This window comes from Mirounga leonina, unplaced genomic scaffold (genome assembly GCF_011800145.1).
Source record: "Mirounga leonina isolate KUSES-001 unplaced genomic scaffold, KU_Mleo_1.0 Mir_127, whole genome shotgun sequence".
In the NCBI taxonomy this organism is placed as follows: Eukaryota; Metazoa; Chordata; class Mammalia; order Carnivora; family Phocidae; genus Mirounga; species Mirounga leonina.
The window spans coordinates 28,234,071-28,254,359 of NW_023270316.1; the positions used below are offsets into that span (position 1 = coordinate 28,234,071).

Here is a 20,289-nt window from a genome sequence, read left to right on the forward strand (position 1 = left end):
AGTTCTTAAGAAAGGTTAATTTCAGAACTATAAATTGCAAATGATCATGTTAAATTGAGGGACAGTATCCAGTATCCTCCTGTGTCATGCTCTTGTGTACAGTTTTTGCTTTAGTCACTAGGAATATTAAGTAAATGTTTTTAGCAACTAATAATTTCTCAGTGATGTAGTAATGTCAGTGTTTTTTCTTTATTTCAAGTTTTTGTATGTTCTTTTTTTTCTATAGGTATATGCTGGTAATTTAGTTTTTTTATTTTATAGTTTATGCCTCAGTCATACCCTTCCTTTCAAATCATTAAATGTGATTTAGTTATTACATGTATATAATACATTTATTTTAATGTACTGATTTTTGACAAAAGTGTTTTAAAATTGAGTTTTGTAGAAAAGACAGGTAATCACGAATGCTTGGTACATTTTTTAAGAAATTGAATTTGTATTGGTAGGTGTTGTCTACATCTACTGGCCTAACTAAAACAGTGTATAATCCAGCTGCTTTGAAGGCTGCACAGAAAACCTTACTTGTTTCCACCTCTGCACTTGACAATAATGAAGCACAGAAAAAAAAACAGGTAAATGCAGATAATAGTGTACAAAATGTGCATGTAGGAAAGTTTTCTGCATGTATGTGTTTTTTCAAGGCTTATCATAGAATAGAACTAAAAGAAAAGTGTATGTTGGGTCCACTGGATTTTTATTTTTCATAGTTTAGCAGTAAATACTAATTTTGGGGGGAATGAAAGCTTCTCTTGATTGATCTTTGAAACTTAAATACGTATTTAACTTGTATAAAGCAAAACTTTACATTTAATTGTTGCCAAGCTGCTGTATCTACAACCACTTCTTTCCTCTGGAATATCTGTTTTATCAGTAAATATTCTAATGATATTTTTGGTCTCTTTCTCTAGGAGGCACTGAAACTTCAGCAAGATGTAAGGAAAAGGAAACAAGAAATTTTAGAAAAGCACATTGAAACACAGAAGGTAAAATATTAAAGTTAGATTTGGCAAAATATATTTATGGTGTTATAATTTTAAGTAAATTTAATTTCACACTATATAGCTAATCTTATGAAATATATTTTATGTAATTGTAAGGGTAAAACAAATATTTATCAGTGATAAAGTATATATCAGTTGATTAATGTATTGGGGATGAAGAGCATTAAATGGTGAAATGGGGATTAGAGTGGTTTAAAGGAACTGGGTGGTCAACTTGAAGTGAAAATAAGGAGTATTTATCTAGATATGTTGCTGCACAGTAGTTTGTCAACAGATAGTGAATTGGAACCTTTTTCTCAGTATTGAAATGCATACCTTTCTTTAATTGGCTAGGGATCCTCTAGTTTTGTGTTGTCCAGTATGGTAGCTAATAGCTTCATCCAACTTTTGAGTACTTGAAATGTGTCTAGTCCAGATTGATATGTGCTCTATGGATATAAAATGCATACCAGATTGCAAAGATGTAATACAAAGGAAAAAAGTAAAACATCTCAATAATTTTTGTTGAAGTACAGCATTTTAGATATATTGAGTTAAATACAGTATTAGTTAACTTTACTGGTTTGGGTTTTTAAAATCTTTTTAATGTGGCTGCTAGAAAAATGTAAGATTATTTGCATGGTTTGCAGTATTTCTTTCGTACATGGTTGCTCTGTGACATTTAATTAGTGTCAGTTTTTTTTTTTTTTTTTTTTAAGATTTTATTTATTTATTTGACAGAGAGACAGCAAGAGCAGGAACACAAGCAGGGGGAATGGGAGAGGGCGAAGGAGGCTTCCTGCCGAGCAGGGAGCCCGATGTGGGGCTCAATCCCAGGACCCTGGGATCATGACCTGAGCCGAAGGCAGACGCTTAACAACTGAGCCACCCAGGCGCCCCTGTTTAGTGTTAGTTTTTGATTATGTCTAGTAATAAAGGTTATGACATTTCAAAATATTGAAAATACAGAAACTTCTTACGTTTTCGCTTATAATTTCTAATTTAAATTTAGATATACCTTATAAAGAGAAATTATAGTACCTTACACCACAAACTGAAACCACCTTGACTCAGAAAACCTATAATATGTGGTATCTTCTGCCCCGTATTGCCTTGTTTATCTTTTGATTCCTGTCCATTTTGGGGATATCGTTCTTAGGCCAGCCAGTTACTATTCCCAGTAACAAAGTAATTAATTTTTTAAGATTTCATTATGTGAAGGAAACCATGAAACTTCCTCTGGTTCTTTCTGGGTTGCAGACTACATTTGGAGTGGGCATACTTAGAGGCAGTAATATCCACAAATGGATTGGAAAGTAAAATTACTGATACTACTTCAAATTGACTTTTCGGTGGTCAGCTTGAATTTCTTAGGGTTGTGTGCTTTGAACTTATGTTCTGAAAGACCAGTGGTAATGTGTAATTCTTTACAAAGTGTGCCAAGATTAAGACTTGAATTGAGATAGTACCACCAAATCTGTTATTCTGCTTAGTAGTTAGTTGTAAGCTTTGCCATGAATATATAAGCTAAAACCAGTATTTATTTATTTTTATATTTACTTTGCTGTATTTGCTTTGTTAATAATATGAGGAATGAGTATCTTAATTTTTCTCTTTTTTAAAAATTTGGCAGATGTTAATTTCAAAACTGGAGAAAAACAAATCAATGAAGTCTGAAGATAAAGCAGAAATAATGAAAACTTTAGAGGTTTTGACAAAAAATATTACCAAGTTGAAAGATGAGGTCAAAGCTGCTTCTCCTGGACGCTGTCTTCCAAAAAGTATAAAAACCAAGACTCAGGTATTTTATTTTGTGGTGTTCTTCATTTTACTGCTTACCAAGAAACATTAAAATGCTACACTGTTTTAAGATTGTTTTCCTTTTAGGTAATATCCTTTGCTTAAAATCTGACTATTATATGCTAACATTTTTCCCCTCCTTCATTAATTAATAGTAAATATATACAGACAAGCAAACTCTGTTAATCTTTTAAATCCTTTCTCTGATAATTTTTAAATCCTTTATATTACAGTTGGAAAGTCAGTAATTAGGAGGATAGTAAGATAATCTTGAAAAGATAGCTTGAGGACAAAGTGATACAGGTACTTGAATGCTTGATAAATACTTAAGTGAAGAGTTTGAGCTTTATTTTTTAAGGAGTTCATAGTATAAAAGGTTAATAAACAGAAGTAGTATTCTGGAGGCACCTGAGTGGCTCAGTCCGTTAGGCATATGTCTTTGGCTCAGGTCATGATCTCCATTTCCTGGAACCGAGTTCCGCATTGGGCTCCATGTTCATTGGGGAGTCAGCTTCTCCCTCTCCCTCTATCCCTCCGCTTGTTCATTTCTCTCTCTCAAATGAATAAATAAAATCTTAAAAGTAACATTTTGACACCGTTATGTAGAATTGATTAAAAGGGGGAAATTCAGGTAGATCAGTCCATTGGATGTGAATAAGTGAGGAAGAGAATTTCATGTGGTACTAAGTGATTTTTAAAAATCTCCAGTTATACAATATTTATACTTGGTCTTGTTTGTATGTATGTATATGTATAAAATCATGAGTTCATATTGATATTTCTGATTCTATCCAGTACCACAGGGTTCTTCTTTTCTTCCTCTTATTCCATGTTTTATATCCTGTTCCCATAATGACAGCTTGCTTCCCACTAACATCAGTACAGTACTCATTTGCACAGTCATTTAATACATTCCGCGTAGTTCCCGAATTACTACAACAATACCACTTTGACAAGTAAAAGATTCAAAGTTTATTTGTATTCTTTACAAGCTCACAATATGTTCAACTAAGGACATAGAGTCAGAACTGTGGCCTAGGATTACTTTTTTTCCTCTTTTGTGTGGTTATGTCATCAGTTTGATAAAGTTAAATGTATTTCTATTGGTAGTAAGTTTTGGATCCCCTTCCCTTTCATTCTTGCTGACCTTTATTTTTTGAATAAATAAAACATTAACATGATTTGAAAGTTAAATTACATTAAAAAAGTATATATAGAAGACCTTTTCCCTTTGATCCCTGCCACTCTATCCCTATCCCCATTCTTCCCTCCCTCTTGGTATGTATGTATGTATTCTTTCCAGCGTAAAAGCATACTATATAATGCTCGTTAACACCTTGTTTGTTTGTTTGTTTTCAGTTATTTCCTGAAAATTACTTCATATCAGTCCATAGAAATCTCAGTCTGGTTTCTGTATGGAAAACGAATTATAGGGAAATGAGTGGAAGTAGAACAATTTAGGAAGCTATTGTAGTAGTGTAGACCAGAAGTGATTGATGGCTTGGACTAGGGTGGTAGGACTGCAGATACAGAAGGAATGTGTGGATTAAACAGGAATGTGTAAAAGTTCTTTGTATAAAAAGTTTTTTATAAATTCAGGATATTAATTGTCACTTAAATTATTAATTACCATTTTCTAGATGCAGAAAGAATTGCTTGACACAGAACTGGATTTATATAAGAAGATGCAAGCTGGAGAAGAAGTCACTGAACTTCGGAGAAAGTATACAGAGTTACAGCTGGAAGTATGTTTCACCACAACTACACAGTATGCTAAAGAGGAGCAGATGTAGTCATGGTGGTCAATTTGAAAATAGATCTCCCTCATTCTAGTCAATAATTGTTGGTAGTCTCTGACATACATACTGGGAGTTGATATAGGAAAGAGAGAAGAAGTTAGCAAATTTTTCAGAACTGGAGAGAAAATCTTTTATTTAATGAGGGGTGGTAGCAGTTCTGCCTGTACACCCAGGTCCTTCCACTTCTGGTGAGTTTGGTTCCTTTTCTAATTTTAGTCTCTCCTTCTCCCTGGGACCAAAATCTATTAAAGTCTTTTCAGGTATTCTTACAGAGATATTCTGTGCATATATAGGCATATTATATTGAGTTACTATAAGGATCAGATTTTAGTGGAGAGCTGTATTAAAAACATGCTTACTTAAGTTTTGCCTATAGATGGTGCTGTGGATGTTTATAAAAGAAAATAAACTCTTTCCTTCTAATTTAGCTGTATGATTATATAAGAAAAACCTAGTGAAATTGATTGTTACAATGAGCATTTGTAATATTTAGCAAACAGATGTTTAAAAATCAGAATTACATTTTGAAGTACAGAGACATTAATGTCATTAATGCAGTTGGTACTTGTCTACATTTATGATTGATGTCACAATTAAAATTTTTTGTTCTTTAGATTATTTTGCCTTCATCTGAGAATTATGCTTTTTTCCCCAAATTTGTTAGCACCTTGGTGATTTTTTTCTAATAGGACATATTCTGAATTTAGTACTAGCATCCAGGTATTAAAGACTTAACATTTAGCAGCCACTGTGCTTGTCTCTATCTTGTCTGTCATAGAAAATCATAGGATGGTCTCTAAACCTGCATACATTTTGCATTCTCTGGAAACCCGATAGGGTTGCCTTTGTGTCCTGGCCAAGATAACAGGTTTTGAAAAAGATTTCTTTCATGTTAATATAGAAATTGTATTTTCTTTATTATGGAGATTACTTGCCTATGTTGGTGGCATTTTAAAAAAACAAGTTACTTTTAAAATTTTGGCTCAGAAATTTTAATAAATAAATAATGGTTCTACCAATATTCTTCATTAGTCTATGCTTGGTTTCTCTATCATGATATAACTAAATGCCAAATGGCATTTTCTGGTTTCCTTTTATGATGGCTAAACTTTAATTTGTAGTTACCATTGGAATATGCAGTAATGCAGTGTTTCCCAGAGTGTGTCATTGACAACACCAATTCCATTTTTTGTTAACAGGTTATTAGTGCAAAAAGCTTTTGAGGCCAAATAAATTTGGAAAAGGTTGTATTAAACATGCTTGTTGCCATAGGGTTTCTTTAGAGGTTTTTGGTTCTTGAATCCCTAAATATACATATTCAGTATTCAGTACTGCTCAAATTTATTTGTCCATGGACCCCCTTTTTCAGGGAACATTTTGAGACTGTGTTCCTCAGAGCATAAGTCTGTATATGCTGCTCCATTATGAACATTAATCCTTGACCTGTGAAGTTTTTTATTTGGATTTTAGATTATTTTAGCAAGTGTTAAGATGAACTGCCTTGAGATGAAGAAACAAATATTTATACTTGTGAAGAGATTTGTCAGTGGTGCCTGCTTGACATTTCTACTTGGATATCTCACATCCTTAGACTTAACCTGTTCAAAATTGGAATTTGTCTTGCTCCTAAATTCCATCTACACAATTACCCAAACCAGAAATCTGGGAATCTTCATTGATTCCTCTCTTTCCTTCATTATCCATATCAATTAATTACCAAGTTTTATGTATATTACCTCCAAATATATCTTAAATATGTTTACTTCTCTGTGTTGCCACCACTGTAGACGAAGCTTCCATCTTCAGTTGTTGGAGCTACTTTAGTAGCCTACCAACTTGTTTCCCAGCTTGTTCTTATCTTCTACTGTGTTCTTAAAACTAGTCAGAATAACGTGTTAAACACCGATTTGATTGCATCACTATGCTTTTGTGTTTAAAATGTTTTAACTGATTTTCATGGGTCTTGGGATAACATTAAAAATCCTTAATTGTGGTCCTTAAAATTTTTCATCATCTGGTTCTGCCTGTCTCTCTAGCTTCATTTTTTCATCCCATGTGGTCCAGCTGCACTGGATTTCCTGTATTCTTAGAAGTACCATGTTTCTTTCAACCTTGATTCCTTTGTTCATGCTGTAGCCCCCACCCCTCACCCTTGCCTTTTTTGTTCTTTGTTTCTTCTTTGATTCATTGAACACATACTAAATATCTAGTCTGTCAGCTGCTGTTCTAAGTGCTGGGGATCAAGTAGAGAATAAAACAAGTAAAAAATATCCTCGTGGAGCTTTCATTTTGGTATCTTATTCATTGCCAATCTTTAATGTTCTTTTCAAGTCTTTAAAGCATTTCCTTATTCTTTGAGTTACTTCTCATTAATATTATTAAGTAACTTGGTTGCTAAATGTCTCTTACCCCTCTAGGATTTGAGTTTCAGGAAGGTAAGGACTTGCACATAGGAAGTGTTTGTTAAATATTTGTGCAATGAAGGAATGGTATACTATTCATATAGAACAATGGGATGGAATATAAGGTATTGTGCTACATTGGTTGTAAAATGATATTAGTATAAGTGACTAAAATGATGAATTTGAGATAATTATACCTACAGAAGTCAAGAGGCAAATACACTATTTAAAAGTTATAAGTGGAAAAATAAATTTATTGTGTATTATGTATGTTTTAAACTGAAGTAACATTTTAACATTCTGTATTATTTGGAAATCAAGAATTGCTGGTCTTTTTATGATACAGTCTGGTATCTTGGAAAGTAGGAACTTAGAAAAAGTCACATTTAATAATTTCAAAACATTGTTTAATGTTATTTTGTTTTCTAATTTCATCAGCTACCTAAATTTGCTTTCACTTTAAAAACTAAAACTAACTTATATGAGATCCTTTCACAGGCCAGTATTTGAATATGATGTCAAATTGTATAAAATCGACTACTCTGACAAAATATATATATATAATGTGGCTTGTGATGTTTAACTTGTGTGTCTGATCTCTTCAAGGCTGCAAAACGAGGGATTCTTTCATCTGGTCGGGGTAGAGGAATTCACTCAAGAGGCCGAGGTGCAGCTCATAGCCGAGGCAGGGGTCGAGGTCGAGGTCGAGGTGTGCCTGGTCATGCTGTGGTGGATCATCGTCCCAGGGCATTGGAGATTTCTGCATTTACAGAGAGTGATCGAGAAGATCTTCTTCCTCATTTTGCGGTACTTTCTTACTGTCCAACAAAACACATACTGATAATCATTGTTGGGGATAATGGATATTGAAGGGGAAATTACGAAAATACGAGTAATTTAAACCCATTAATCTGACCAAAGGGTTTGATTAATCCATAATAATCTTTTGCTAATTATTTAAAAAACAAACTGAGGGATTTTTTTGTTTAATTGCTATCTGAAAGAAATGTTGCTATTCTTTAACAGTAGGCCTTTCAGATACTGTGAAAGGAATGATTTAAGTTTTGCTAATTCAGAAGGGGATGTCCTATAGTTTAGTTTCATTTGATACATTCTTTGAAGAGAAAATTTAACACATCACATAGGCCACCCAGATTTTTTTTTAATTAAGATGGACTTTTATTTGTTAATACTGTATTCTTGATTTAGCTGACCTTAGAAATGAAATAAGACAAAATTTTGATACATGATCTTGAAGTTGCCTTTATTCACTGGCAGGATATAATTAAAAGGAGTCAGTCTAATATAGGCCTATGAGAAAGGAGAATGAGATTCTAGTTCTGGCTAACCCATTATTTAACTTGGACTTCCTGGGATCCACTGGGCTCGTGTGCAGAAAGGAAATTATACTTGCCTAAAGGCCTTTTCAACTTAAATGTTGTGATTCTTAGTGATATCCCAAAGGTTAGTTACTAAAGCATCAGTCTTGCCTTTAGGACTATAGTAACTGCTCTGGAGATAGGAAATAACCAGTTCTTTACCTTCAAGGATTTTATATATATTGTTTTAACACAAAGCAGTTAAAGTAAACTGCAAACATAATTTATCACATCATCAAGCTAAATTTATTAAAAACTGTAAGTACTTTAGTAACTTAGAAAAGTATCTTTCACACAGGCATATGATGGAAAAAGGATAATACAGGAGAATTTCATGAGGTAGGAAAATCGGAGCTTAGATCTTGAAGGGACCATAAGCTTATAGATAGGTACACAAATGATTGAATCTTTTGGAAATTCAGATTTAGATGTTTGACAATTATATTCTAGGCTGTTAACAGAAGTTACAAAGGTGAAACTACTTTGTCAGGACATAGGGAATTATTGAAAGAAATTGTATATATTTAAGAAGTAACTAAAATGATTAATAAAGAGTCTGGAAAGTCCTATACTTGATGGCTTCAAAGGGAGAAATAAAGGAATCAGAGAGCTAGAAAGGATGTTAGAGATAATCTAGCTCAATTCTTGCCTGTTACCCACCCCAGCTTCCCCCGCCCCTTTCCGAAGGAAAGGAGATCCAGATAATTAAGTGTTTTGCATACAGTTATATAGCTAATCAAGAAACTAGCAAAGAATATGCTAAATCCAAATAAACCAGGTGCGTTTGTTATGAATGTATTTTAGTGAGAGTAGGGTGGTTTTGGTTTTATAAATATTCAGAGCCTTTACATGGAGATTCTTGCATGCATTTAGAGATTTGAACTCCTTTCAAAGTTAGTAATGGTAATGCGCATTTAAAAATAATCATTTAAGAATGCACGTTTAAAGTTTAGTTCTCTGTCTCAACCTGGGATTTGAACATGGGGCAGGTAACAGAGAAAAAAAAAACCCATTGACTGTTATAAATTGTGATTAACAAAATGCCTTCATTAATTTATACTGGAACCAGTAGTATTAATAATAAAAATTATAGCTAAAAGTTACAGAGCATTTATTTTGTGGCAGGTATTATTCTGAGTGCCTTATATAATTCATTATATTATGAGTTATCTCAACAACTCTGAGGTACGTACCTTTATTATGCTCACTTTAGAGATGAAGAAGATAAAACATGAAGAGATTAAGTAACTTGTTCAAGTTTACACAGCTAGTAACTGACAGCTGAAAGGAGCTGATTGATGTTAGAGTCCGTTATCTTTACAGAAATTTTCGATATGGGGAATGTGTGTGTGTGTATGTGTGTATTTAATGAGATCATAGTTATTTTGGTTTTGGCTAAGAAAGATGGAAGGTATTAGTAATGATAAAGGACTAGGATTTTATATGCTAAAGTTTGCTGTTTAAAGGAAATATGATAAAGGAGAAATCCTTCTACATACAGAAAAAATAAAATCCAACAAACTAAAAGCAGGCATAATTTAATTTATTTAGTTTTTTTTTAAAGAGTGTGGAGTGTAGAGGAGTATGTAATAGGAGTGAAAGCAGGGTCAGTTCGAATGTTAAAAGACCTGGACTCTCCTGATATTTAACTTAATTACTTTGGGAAAATTATTTAAATCCTCTGAATCTTTTTTTTTCCCACCATCTTTGAATTGGGAATGACACAAAAAACTCCTAGAATATCCTGAGGATTAAATATTCTGTTTTAGAAGGAATTTAGCATATTCTAGGATTGGAATAATGAAGGAAGGGCATTAAGGAAGCCCAGTTATGACCATGGTTTCATTTTTTTAAAGAACAGTTCATTCAAGTATAAGTTTCCCTAATTCAAAAAAGTATAGAGTTGTAAATAGGACCATTCTTTATCTTATAATATCAAGTACTAAAATGAATTATTCATCATTTTTTTCTGTTAATCACCATGAATTGTTATATATTCTGGGTTACATTTATGGGTATTTTAAAAGCCATTAGGATTTTGGATGTTTCAAAATATTTATTTGGAGGAAATACTTCTTTTTAATTTAAAGCAATATGGTGAAATTGAAGATTGTCAGATTGATGACTCTTCACTTCATGCAGTAATTACATTCAAGACAAGAGCAGAAGCTGAAGCAGTAAGTATTAGAAATCTAATTTGTTGAAAATTCAGATTTAAATGTTTTATAAGTATTGCTTTTAAGTCTTAATATAAAAGAAATTTTTTTAACTTACTAAATAACTACACTTCAACAGTAGATAGATTATGTGAAGTAATTCATGGCCACAAAGAATGAGCAGTTAGGCAATTCTACTTATAACATGATGTAATTAGAATAGTCACCAAGTTGAATATTAAGTTGTATTGTCTTGAGACACTAGCAGTTCTCCTTCCTTTCTCTTTCACAGGGGGTAGGGCCACCCGACTTTCCATTGTCCTTTTTCTCAGCTGGCCCAGAACATAGTCTGCTTTGGCAGAAAGTGTGATGAGAGATAAGGTAGAAGCTGAGATATAATCCTGATGGCAGATCTTCTAAAGCATCCCTCATATGCTACTTCCTAGTCCCAGTAGGCTGAACTCTAATGTGTCCCTAGCTCAGCATATCCCCAACTAAGCCTCTGTAACTTTTTGCCCAAGGCATGATAACACTGCTCTAGGTTTTAGGGTCCTTTTAATATAGTTGTCTTAAACCATGTATCTTGAATTGTCTTTACAAAGAATGAGTATATGCAACCTTGTCTTTCATCTGGGTTTAAAAGATTAAACAGGAAAATGGGTATGAAGTATGGGAGATTGATAGGAACATTTTTAGCCCTGTGTGTTCTTTCTTCAGGATTGTAGAGAAATAGATGTACCATCTTGTCCTTGGAAAAATGCAGTAAGAGTTCCAAACAGTTAACCTAATGTGAATGGAAGAGAGTAGTATGCTTTTCAGAAGTTTTAAGTGGATTGTGGTCTAAAGTTTTAAAAAACTTTCTAAATTGATTTATCCTCTTTGTAGTGAATACTTCCTGATAACACAATGGTACCTAGCCTGGTAGGAGTTGCTCTTGGAGCATTGTAACCAGTAAAAGACTGTGGGTCTGAAAAGTCTCAGTAAGTGTTCAGCTGGGGCCTTGTAATAACTAGTGTCAAGATTAGCAGTGTAGGAGGTGGATGGTTTTATAGAATAGGAGTTCCTGGTCTTAGAGTTTTGTTTTTTTAAATCTACTTTTGGGTAATCTTTCACTTTAAAGATCCTTTTTGAGAGTAAAAAATGTTATTGATGGGAGTTTAAAACTCATAAACTTGTATGTATACATGTTACATTAAAAAATAGATCTTTGATCAAGTTTTTTCTCAAAGGTATTATTGAGTGTAAGTTAAGAATAAGCTTCCTTTAATTGGGGGCTTCAGTGACAATTTTTAGTGTAATGTTAGGTAGCTTGAGTAAGTCTCTTTTATGTTGTATTTTCTAGGCAGTAGTCATGAAACAGTGGTAGTTGTCATTGTACAAATGGTTAAAAGTTTGTTAAAACGTCTTACTTATGTAGCTGAGAGAAAAAAACCTTTTACCTCTGAAATAATTTTTGAAAGTTTGGCTTTTGGAAAATTTATTGATATACCTTCTTTCTTGGGTGTTGCTTTTTCCACCTCAGATGTGTATATATGTCCATATATATATATTTATACAATGCATATATTTTCCAAATGAGTAGCAATCAATTCGAAAGACTGGGGTTAATGTATGACAAAGACTTTAAAACACTGAATTATATGGAGGTTGAAGAAGTGACAAAATAAGTTAGATCTAATAAGAACTATCTTTTCAGAGTAAATACAAATTTAGTTGGAATTACTTAATAGCCTGAAAGGAAGAACTACCATTGCTATGATAAACATTTGGAATTAAATTATAGAAGTTGTTAATCCATAATTGTTTCCTTAAGCCAAAAAAATTCTTAAAATTTTGTAACCTTCTATTGTAGAAAAGAGTAGAAAATTAAGTTGAAGCTTATCTTCTACAAGCAGGATATAGGCTAAAGCAGTGGTTTTCAGACTTCTGGATTTCAGGGACCATTGAAGTTTGGTAATTTAAAAATCAGTGTGTTTGACATAGAGGCGCCAGTTTTTAATTTTGCTAAGGAAGAATGCTTAAAAACAGATTTCATGTACGCTTACCATCGTTTTATAAAATAAAGAAAATTTTAACACTGAAAATGTAAGAGATTATAAACTCAAGATAAATGATAGGCCTTCCCAAGAAAAGAAAATTATCAACCTTTTCTAATGTTTATTTCCAAATATTTCTTTGTTCTTATTTTCTGAACCGTTGTCCTAGATGAGCGAATGAATGTCTCTGTATTTTCTGTAATCAATAGATGGCACAGTAAATTTCAAAGTGAAAGTACAAGATAAGGTACTTGAGACATTCATATATGACTGAAAAGTGAGAAGTTTTCCCCATATGGATGTACCAAATTTAATCAACCATGTTGATGGCCTTTAAATTGTTTTTATTCTTTTACAGTGCAGCAGTGAATATTTTGATGCATATTTCTCTGTGTACATATGTAAATATGACTATAAGATATATTCTTGATACATTATTGTTGGATGAAAGGATATGTGCATTTAAATTTTTGATGGATAGTTCTGAAATTGCTCCCTTCATTCCCCCCCTCCCCATATAGGTTGTACCACATTTGCTTACCCACCAAAGATGTATGAGAGTGCTTTTTCCCCACACGCTTGCCATAGTGTGTACTCTGCATAGTGGTTTGCTTATATAAAATACATGGGTACATAAGCCGCAGTATGGTATCAATTTTATTTTGGTAAAAATAGCAACTCATTTCAGTTTTAATACACTTTACTCTTATTAAAATTGAATACTTTCATATTTGTTTAAATGCTCTTTATTTCTCTTTCTGTCAACTGTTAATGTCATTTGTCTGCTATCTTGCTGAGTTCTATTCTGATTTTTTTTCTTTCTGATTTTTTTTCTTCAGAATTTTTTTTCTAGAAAATTAGCTCATAAGTTCTAAACATTTTAATGAAAATTCATATGAATTTTATTTGGTGTAAGGTGTGAAATAGGGAGCCTACTTGATTTCATTGAGTAAAAGCTAGTTTCCCAGACTTAGGTGAAATACCCTTAGTATGTAAAAATTTTCCATGTTTATTGGGGCATGTTTGGGATTTGTTCTCTTCCATTGATCAGTTTTCTTTCCATGTGCCTCTTCCGCATGGCTTTAATTAAGCTAAACTTTATATTTTAATAGTTTGTCAGGGCTCTTGTTTGGATTCCCTCTTATTATGCCCAGCTATTGTTCATTTTTAGCATCTTCCTGGTAGATTTTATAGGTTTATTTTCTATGTAAGCTTTAGAATAAACATACCAGGTTCTAAAATGAATACATTATGGGAGAATTAACATCTTACGATACAAATATTCCTTTAGAACATCATTGTATTTCAACCCTTTATTCTCTAAGAGCATTTAGAGGTTTTCTTTATATATATATGTAAATTTACATATATATACACATATATATAAAATCGATATAGGTCATGTACATATGTTGTGGATTACATAATATATAATATACAATGTAAACATAATATAGTAGTATATAACATGTAAAATATATATAACATGTATAATTTCTTTATATAAATATATAAATAAATATATTAGTTTTCCCCCAGTCATTTAACTTCTAATTACTTTAAATGAGGTCTTTTTTTCCACTGTATTTTCTCTTGATTGTATGTAGAAAAACTATTTGTCTGTTTTTATTAAATATGTAGCTGCCATCTTACCAGATTATCTTTTGATAGATTTTTAATTTTGTTGTCCTGGATTTTTCAGGTAATCATATCCATCTTTAATGTTTATCATAATGTTTATAACTTCTCACTTTCTGTTACTTGTTAGTACCTTTAGAAAAATGTTAAATAACAGTAGTAGTAATTGTGTCTTTACTCATGAAATGTCATTCATTGTCTTCGTTGTGAAATGAATGAAAATAATAAATGAACGAAAAAATTTCTAATAATTTTAGTATTATATATGATGCTGGCTTTTTAGATTAAGGTAGAATACAAATAATTTCTGTTTTTTTTTTTTTTAATTCCTGTTTTTTGAAAACTGTAGAGATTTTTGAGTTTGGTCAGAAATGGATTTCATCATCACTTTTGTGTATTTATAGAAATATGAGGGGTTTTGTTCCCTCATCTATTTATATTGTTTCCTGAGATTGAACTGAATATTTGCTTCTGGTACAGATTCCCCACTGTATTATTGTATTTTTCTTTGATAAATCCCTGAAGTCTGAAGTCTGTTCCTTTTTTTTTTTTACTTTAAAAAATTTATTGAAGTATAGTTGACATACAATGTTATATTAGTTTCAGGTGTACAGCATAGTGATTTGACAGTTCTCTACATTACTGAGTTCTCACCATGATAAGTGTAGTCACCATCTATCACCATACAACATTATTACAATATTATTGATTATATTTCTTATATTCTTCATCCATGTGACTTATTTTTTAACTGAAGTTTGTACCTCTTAATCCCCTTTAGGTATTTTGCCCATTCCCCAATCCATCTCCTCTCTGGCAACCGTCAGTCTGTTCTCTGTATTTAAGAGTGTTCATTTGTTTTGTTTTTTAGATTCTACATATAAGTGAAATCATACGGTATTTGTTATTCTCTGACTTATTTCACTTAGCATAATAACCCTCCAGATTCATCATGTTGTCGCAAATGACAAGGTTTTTTTTTTTTTTTTTTTTTTTTTTTTTTAAAGATTCTATATATTTATTTGACAGAGAGCACACGTAGGCAGAGCAGTAGGCAGAGGGGGAGGGAGAAGCAGGCTTCCCGCTGAGCAGGGAGCCCGATGACGTGGGGCTCGATCCCAGGACCCTAGGACCATGACCTGAGCCGAAGGCAGACGCTTAATGACTGAGCCACCCAGGCACCCCGATTTTATTCTTGTATTTGTTTGTAGCTTTAATTCAGTCTTCAGAAGTAAGATTGGTTTGTAGATTTTGTTGGGGGGATAATATTTTCATCAGGTATCAATATTACCTGGCTTTATAAAAAGTAATTGAAAAGTTTTCCATCTTTTGTGCTCTGAGTTAATTTTAAGTAGCATTGGAGATATATTTTCTTAAATGTTTAATAGAATTTATCTGTGAAAATATCAGGGTCTACTGATTTTTGACCATGTATCTTTTTGAAATCTTTTTCTTTTCTGTAGAAAGGATTTGTTTATATTTTTTTCTTTTAAAGATTTTATTTAATTGTCAGAGTGAACACAAGCAGGGGGAGCGGCAGGCAGAGGGAGAAGCAGGCTCCCCGCTGAACAAGGAGCCCGATGGATGAGGGACTCGATTCCAGGACCCTGGGTTCATGACCTGAGCCGAAGGCAAATGCTCAACCAACTGAGCCACCCAGGCGTCCCTGTATATTTTTTTCTTTCTGGCTTTACTTTGGTACTTTGGTAGTTTTTCATTTAGATTATCAACTGTTTTCATTAAGATGAACAAAGTTAATTTTATCTTCTTTTGAAGTTATTTCCCCCACTTTCCTTTCTTATTTTGTATAATTTTACATTTAGCCCCACTTCCACCTTTATAACCACTACCACCTTGCTCAAATAAGCATCCTGTAGAATACATTTAAACATGATGTTTTTATTAACATTTTATAAGTAGTTACAAAGTTCATTTTTTAATGTACATTTTAATAAAATGGTTGCAGAACTCTTGAGGCAACTGCCACAGTATTGAAAAGCATTGATCTGGTTGATATTATACTGTTAAGCAGTAGTAAGACAGTATGATACTGGACTTGGCCAAAAAATTCCAGAGGTCATAAGGACAAAATAATGTCAGAATAACCAAGAATATTCTGAAAAGAATGAATAGTGATACCAAATTCATTATGAAATAAAGAATTAATATAGTAATGGTATGGATAGATAATAAAACAAAATAGAGTTCAGAAAAAGACCTAAATATATAAAAGAATTGTAGAGGATTACAAGGAGATATTTTCTTTAAGTCAGGAAATTTAAATTGACTAATCTGTAAATAATGTTAGGACAACTGTTAGGAAAAAATTATACATTATGCCTTTATTTTTGGTATCAAAATAAGGGGGCATAAAAGTTTTTTCTTTTTTCAATACATATGACTAGTAAAAAGCTAGGGGATTCCTAAAAGTAATCTTAGTGTGGAGGGGGCTTTTTAAAGGACTGGCACAATCTGGAAGCCATGAAGGTAAACACTGATAAATTACAGTACATGAAAATGTAAACTTACTTACGACAAAAAGAACAGCAGCAACCCCTTTCCCTTCAATAAAAACATGCACTGTAAACAAAATCAAGATCTAGTTGAGAAAAGAATAGTTTGCCAAACAAATAGGACAAAGTTCCACTCAAGAAATTAGTTTAAATATATTTGGTGTGGGTGTGTGTGTATATAAATAGCCATTCAAGAAAAGTGAAAAATCTGTTGGTATGGCTATGGAAAGGGTCTGTGAAATAATTGGATTAATAATATAAGAAAGAAGGTGTACAGACCAGTAAAGTATGTTCCCATGTACATATCCTACATATTTATATACACAAATCCTCTTACTATGTGCATAGGACTTTTTTTAATGTGTTGCAAGATTTTTTTCCCAAATTCTTCATAGGATAGTGGTTATCTCTTCAGGATGGGACAGTCATGGATTATGATATTTTACATTATATAACCTGAAATTTTTGAATTTTTTAAAAAATAAAATGGATGGATTGTATTGTTTTTTCAAACTTTAAAGATTTTATGTTGCAAATTACCTAAAATAAATTTGTATATTTAAAAAGCAAGAACTCCGTTATCTCAAATTTATACAGCCAAATAGTCAAAAATTTCTAATGGAGAATGTTCATAAAATGTTAAATATATCTAGCTTTGAAAATCATCCTGTAAAATGTTAAAATAAAAACTTGCGAGGGTTGTAGACTCACCTTATAAATTTGAAGATATATGTGCTAAATATAGAGATTTACAGTATTTGGTCATCAGAAATGTTTGTCAAGAACTTATTATAGAAAATGTCAGTAAAATTTTTGGCCTTTTTTAACTGGATGAAAAGATGAGCTTTATGAGTAGATATTTGGTATGACACTTGAATTCCTTATAGTAATATATTTTTATGTAATAGTTCTGGCTTTAAAAAAGTACAAGTTGTTTTTAAACTTAAATATCATATATAAGTACTTAAAAAATTTTTTAGTTACATGACACTGTGATGAGCCCATGGACTAAAAACTCCTGAACTGCATTTTAATAGGTATGAAATCTCTTAAATTTATCATAGATTTATATGTGCAGATTTAAAATTTATACCTGGAGACTTTAATATTCACACAACTCATGGTCAGGTGTCATTGAACATGTAATTGTTTCTAGATTTCACATTATGCTATACTTTGAGGTTGTGCTATAAATCTTTTGTGACTGAGTTATTCTGGTATGTTGCTAACATGGATTTATATCAGTTCATGTTACTTTAATTTGAACGCACGATTTCCTAACCAGCCATTTAATTTAGCAAATACTAAGTTTAACTTTTATGTAGTTCTGAAAGCTTTGTAGGAAGTATGTTAGTTTCAATAGAAACATTCAGGGGTTTTTTCTTCATGGAAATACTTAATATTTCGTAAGAGTTGATATGTCAAACATCGTATATTTAAATACAGTGTGATACTTTAAACTACTGATGTAATTTTAAAATAATGTGATACCTTTCACATGCAAAATTATTTTTATATTTGTTAAAGGTTTCCAGTTTGTAGTTACTATATATGTCATTCATAAATTAACAAGAATTAAAATGCAATAAAATACATTTAGCCTGTTGATCCTAATTTGGACTTCAATTCAGAACCTACAGCCAGGATCTTGAATTGCCTTGAGATTGTTACCTCGAATAGCCATTATCATTGTATTATAAACATGTAGACATAGTTATAGTCAGATGCTGGCCATTCATATAATAGCTCTGCTCAAGCATGAGAAAGTGTTCTTGTTTTCTTTTTAGAAGTATTTCCATCCACAAAGCTGATTTTAGAAGTAAATAACCATTAAAAGTAAATTATAAATTGTAATAATAAATAGTAAATGACAAAATAAATAACCACAAAATATAAATGGATAGGTGTCTTCACTTTCGTTTTACTAATTTAAATATTAGGTACTATAACATTTCATTTTTTTTCTCAGAAATTATTAATGTTCTACATTCTAATGTTCTTAATTGTTTTAGGCTGCAGTTCATGGAGCTCGTTTCAAAGGGCAGGATCTAAAACTGGCATGGAATAAACCAATAACTAATATTTCAGCTGTTGAAACAGAAGAAGTTGAACCTGATGAAGAGGAAGTATGTTTGTTTTTTTTTTAATTCGTTTTGGCCCTTAAATGTTCACATTTTTATATGAAATGTGATTTTATGGCTGTGATTTTAACATAAAACTTTTATTCCTGAGCCATATTCCAGGCAGGGGATGTCAGATAAATGCAGACAACTTTAAATTTTCTGGATTAATGAGAACTATGGATTGCTAATCCAAAAAAAGAAAGAAAGAAAAAAAGAAAGAAAATCTTATATATATTCAGCTTTCATTTACTTTTAGAAAACAGTAATTATTCTTTAGATTTTTATCCACAGGAAATCTTGTAATATTTTAAATTTTAGAGAATATATCCTACTCATTTGCTTTATTAACATTTCAGGTTTCCTTTATTTTAATTCATACTGTTTTAGTTCGTTAGAATGAATGCCTGCTATATGGTAGATACTGTGATAGGCACAAAAATGAATAAGACACGGTCCCTATCATCAAGGAGCTTATAATCTGGAAAGGGGGGTGGTGACGACACATAAGAAACTAATTATAATGAAAGGCAGAGTGATACGCTCAATAAAGATTTGAACAATACGCTGTGGGAACCCAGGGGAAGGAGTAATTATTTCTGTCCAGAAGAATCTTGAAGAAGGTGGTGACAGTGGAGCTGAACCCTAAGTGATAAAAAAAGCTTTCCATAAGCAAGAGCTGGGAATGGGAATAGAGTTGAGAGAGGCATTTTAGGTGTGGAAGAGGAATAGGTGTGGAACAGTCCATTTTTCTTGGGTACAGCAATTAGTATGATGGCTGAGAGGTGTGAACATAAAGAACAATGAAGTGGGAGAGCCCTTTGAAATCATAAACATAAAAATAACTCTATTTTGTTTGATCATGAAATAAGCTGTAGGAAAAAGTTGAGGTTAATAAATAAAGGTAAGGTGGGGAAACAATGATTCCATGTTTTACCTTTGTTAGATTTTCGTAATGGCACTTCATTTTGTTTGAAGAGCATTCGAGGCTGTTATACATATCCATAGTCAAATGCAAGAATAAAATGTGTATTTTGAAACTCATATACATGATTTGTCATTTTATGTTTTAGATTATACCTTTGTCCTTCCATGAGTTTGAATTGAATGGGGAGAAAAGCAGGAGAGCTCCTGGTATTAGGTATTTTGAAAAGTTTGAAAAGCAGTCTGAGAAGCTTTTATGAAGGGAATGGGGAAAAGCAAGGAATGCTATAAAAGAAATGTTTGTTACATACAGCAGAAAGAAATATAAATCTATAAATCTTGATAGACATTTCTACAAGTTATTGGTTGATTTAGTGTCCAGGGTTAGACAGGGTAAGTCAGAGAAGACTTAAATTGATGTTTTCGTTTTTTAAGCACTAAAGGTATTGCGCACTGTTCTGCAGGTGTAGAAGATGGCATAATTTGATCAAGTGAGGCAGGAGAAATGGCATGTACAAGGGCTTCCTTGGATATTGTTTTAG

At 32.2% G+C, this 20,289-nt stretch overlaps 1 protein-coding gene across 9 annotated transcripts in view; it reads left to right on the forward strand.

Moving 5' to 3' along the window:
- RBM26 (RNA binding motif protein 26) overlaps positions 1–20,289 on the forward strand; it is an 84,970-nt gene that overhangs the window by 56,051 nt on the left and 8,630 nt on the right. For all 9 annotated transcript variants that reach the window (XM_035003209.1, XM_035003201.1, XM_035003203.1 and 6 more), the window contains exons 15-21: positions 447–572; positions 909–983; positions 2,614–2,781; positions 4,421–4,525; positions 7,588–7,788; positions 10,451–10,537; positions 18,716–18,829. In XM_035003209.1, the coding sequence (XP_034859100.1) occupies positions 447–572; positions 909–983; positions 2,614–2,781; positions 4,421–4,525; positions 7,588–7,788; positions 10,451–10,537; positions 18,716–18,829 (876 nt within the window). The remainder of the gene's footprint in view (positions 1–446; positions 573–908; positions 984–2,613; positions 2,782–4,420; positions 4,526–7,587; positions 7,789–10,450; positions 10,538–18,715; positions 18,830–20,289) is intronic.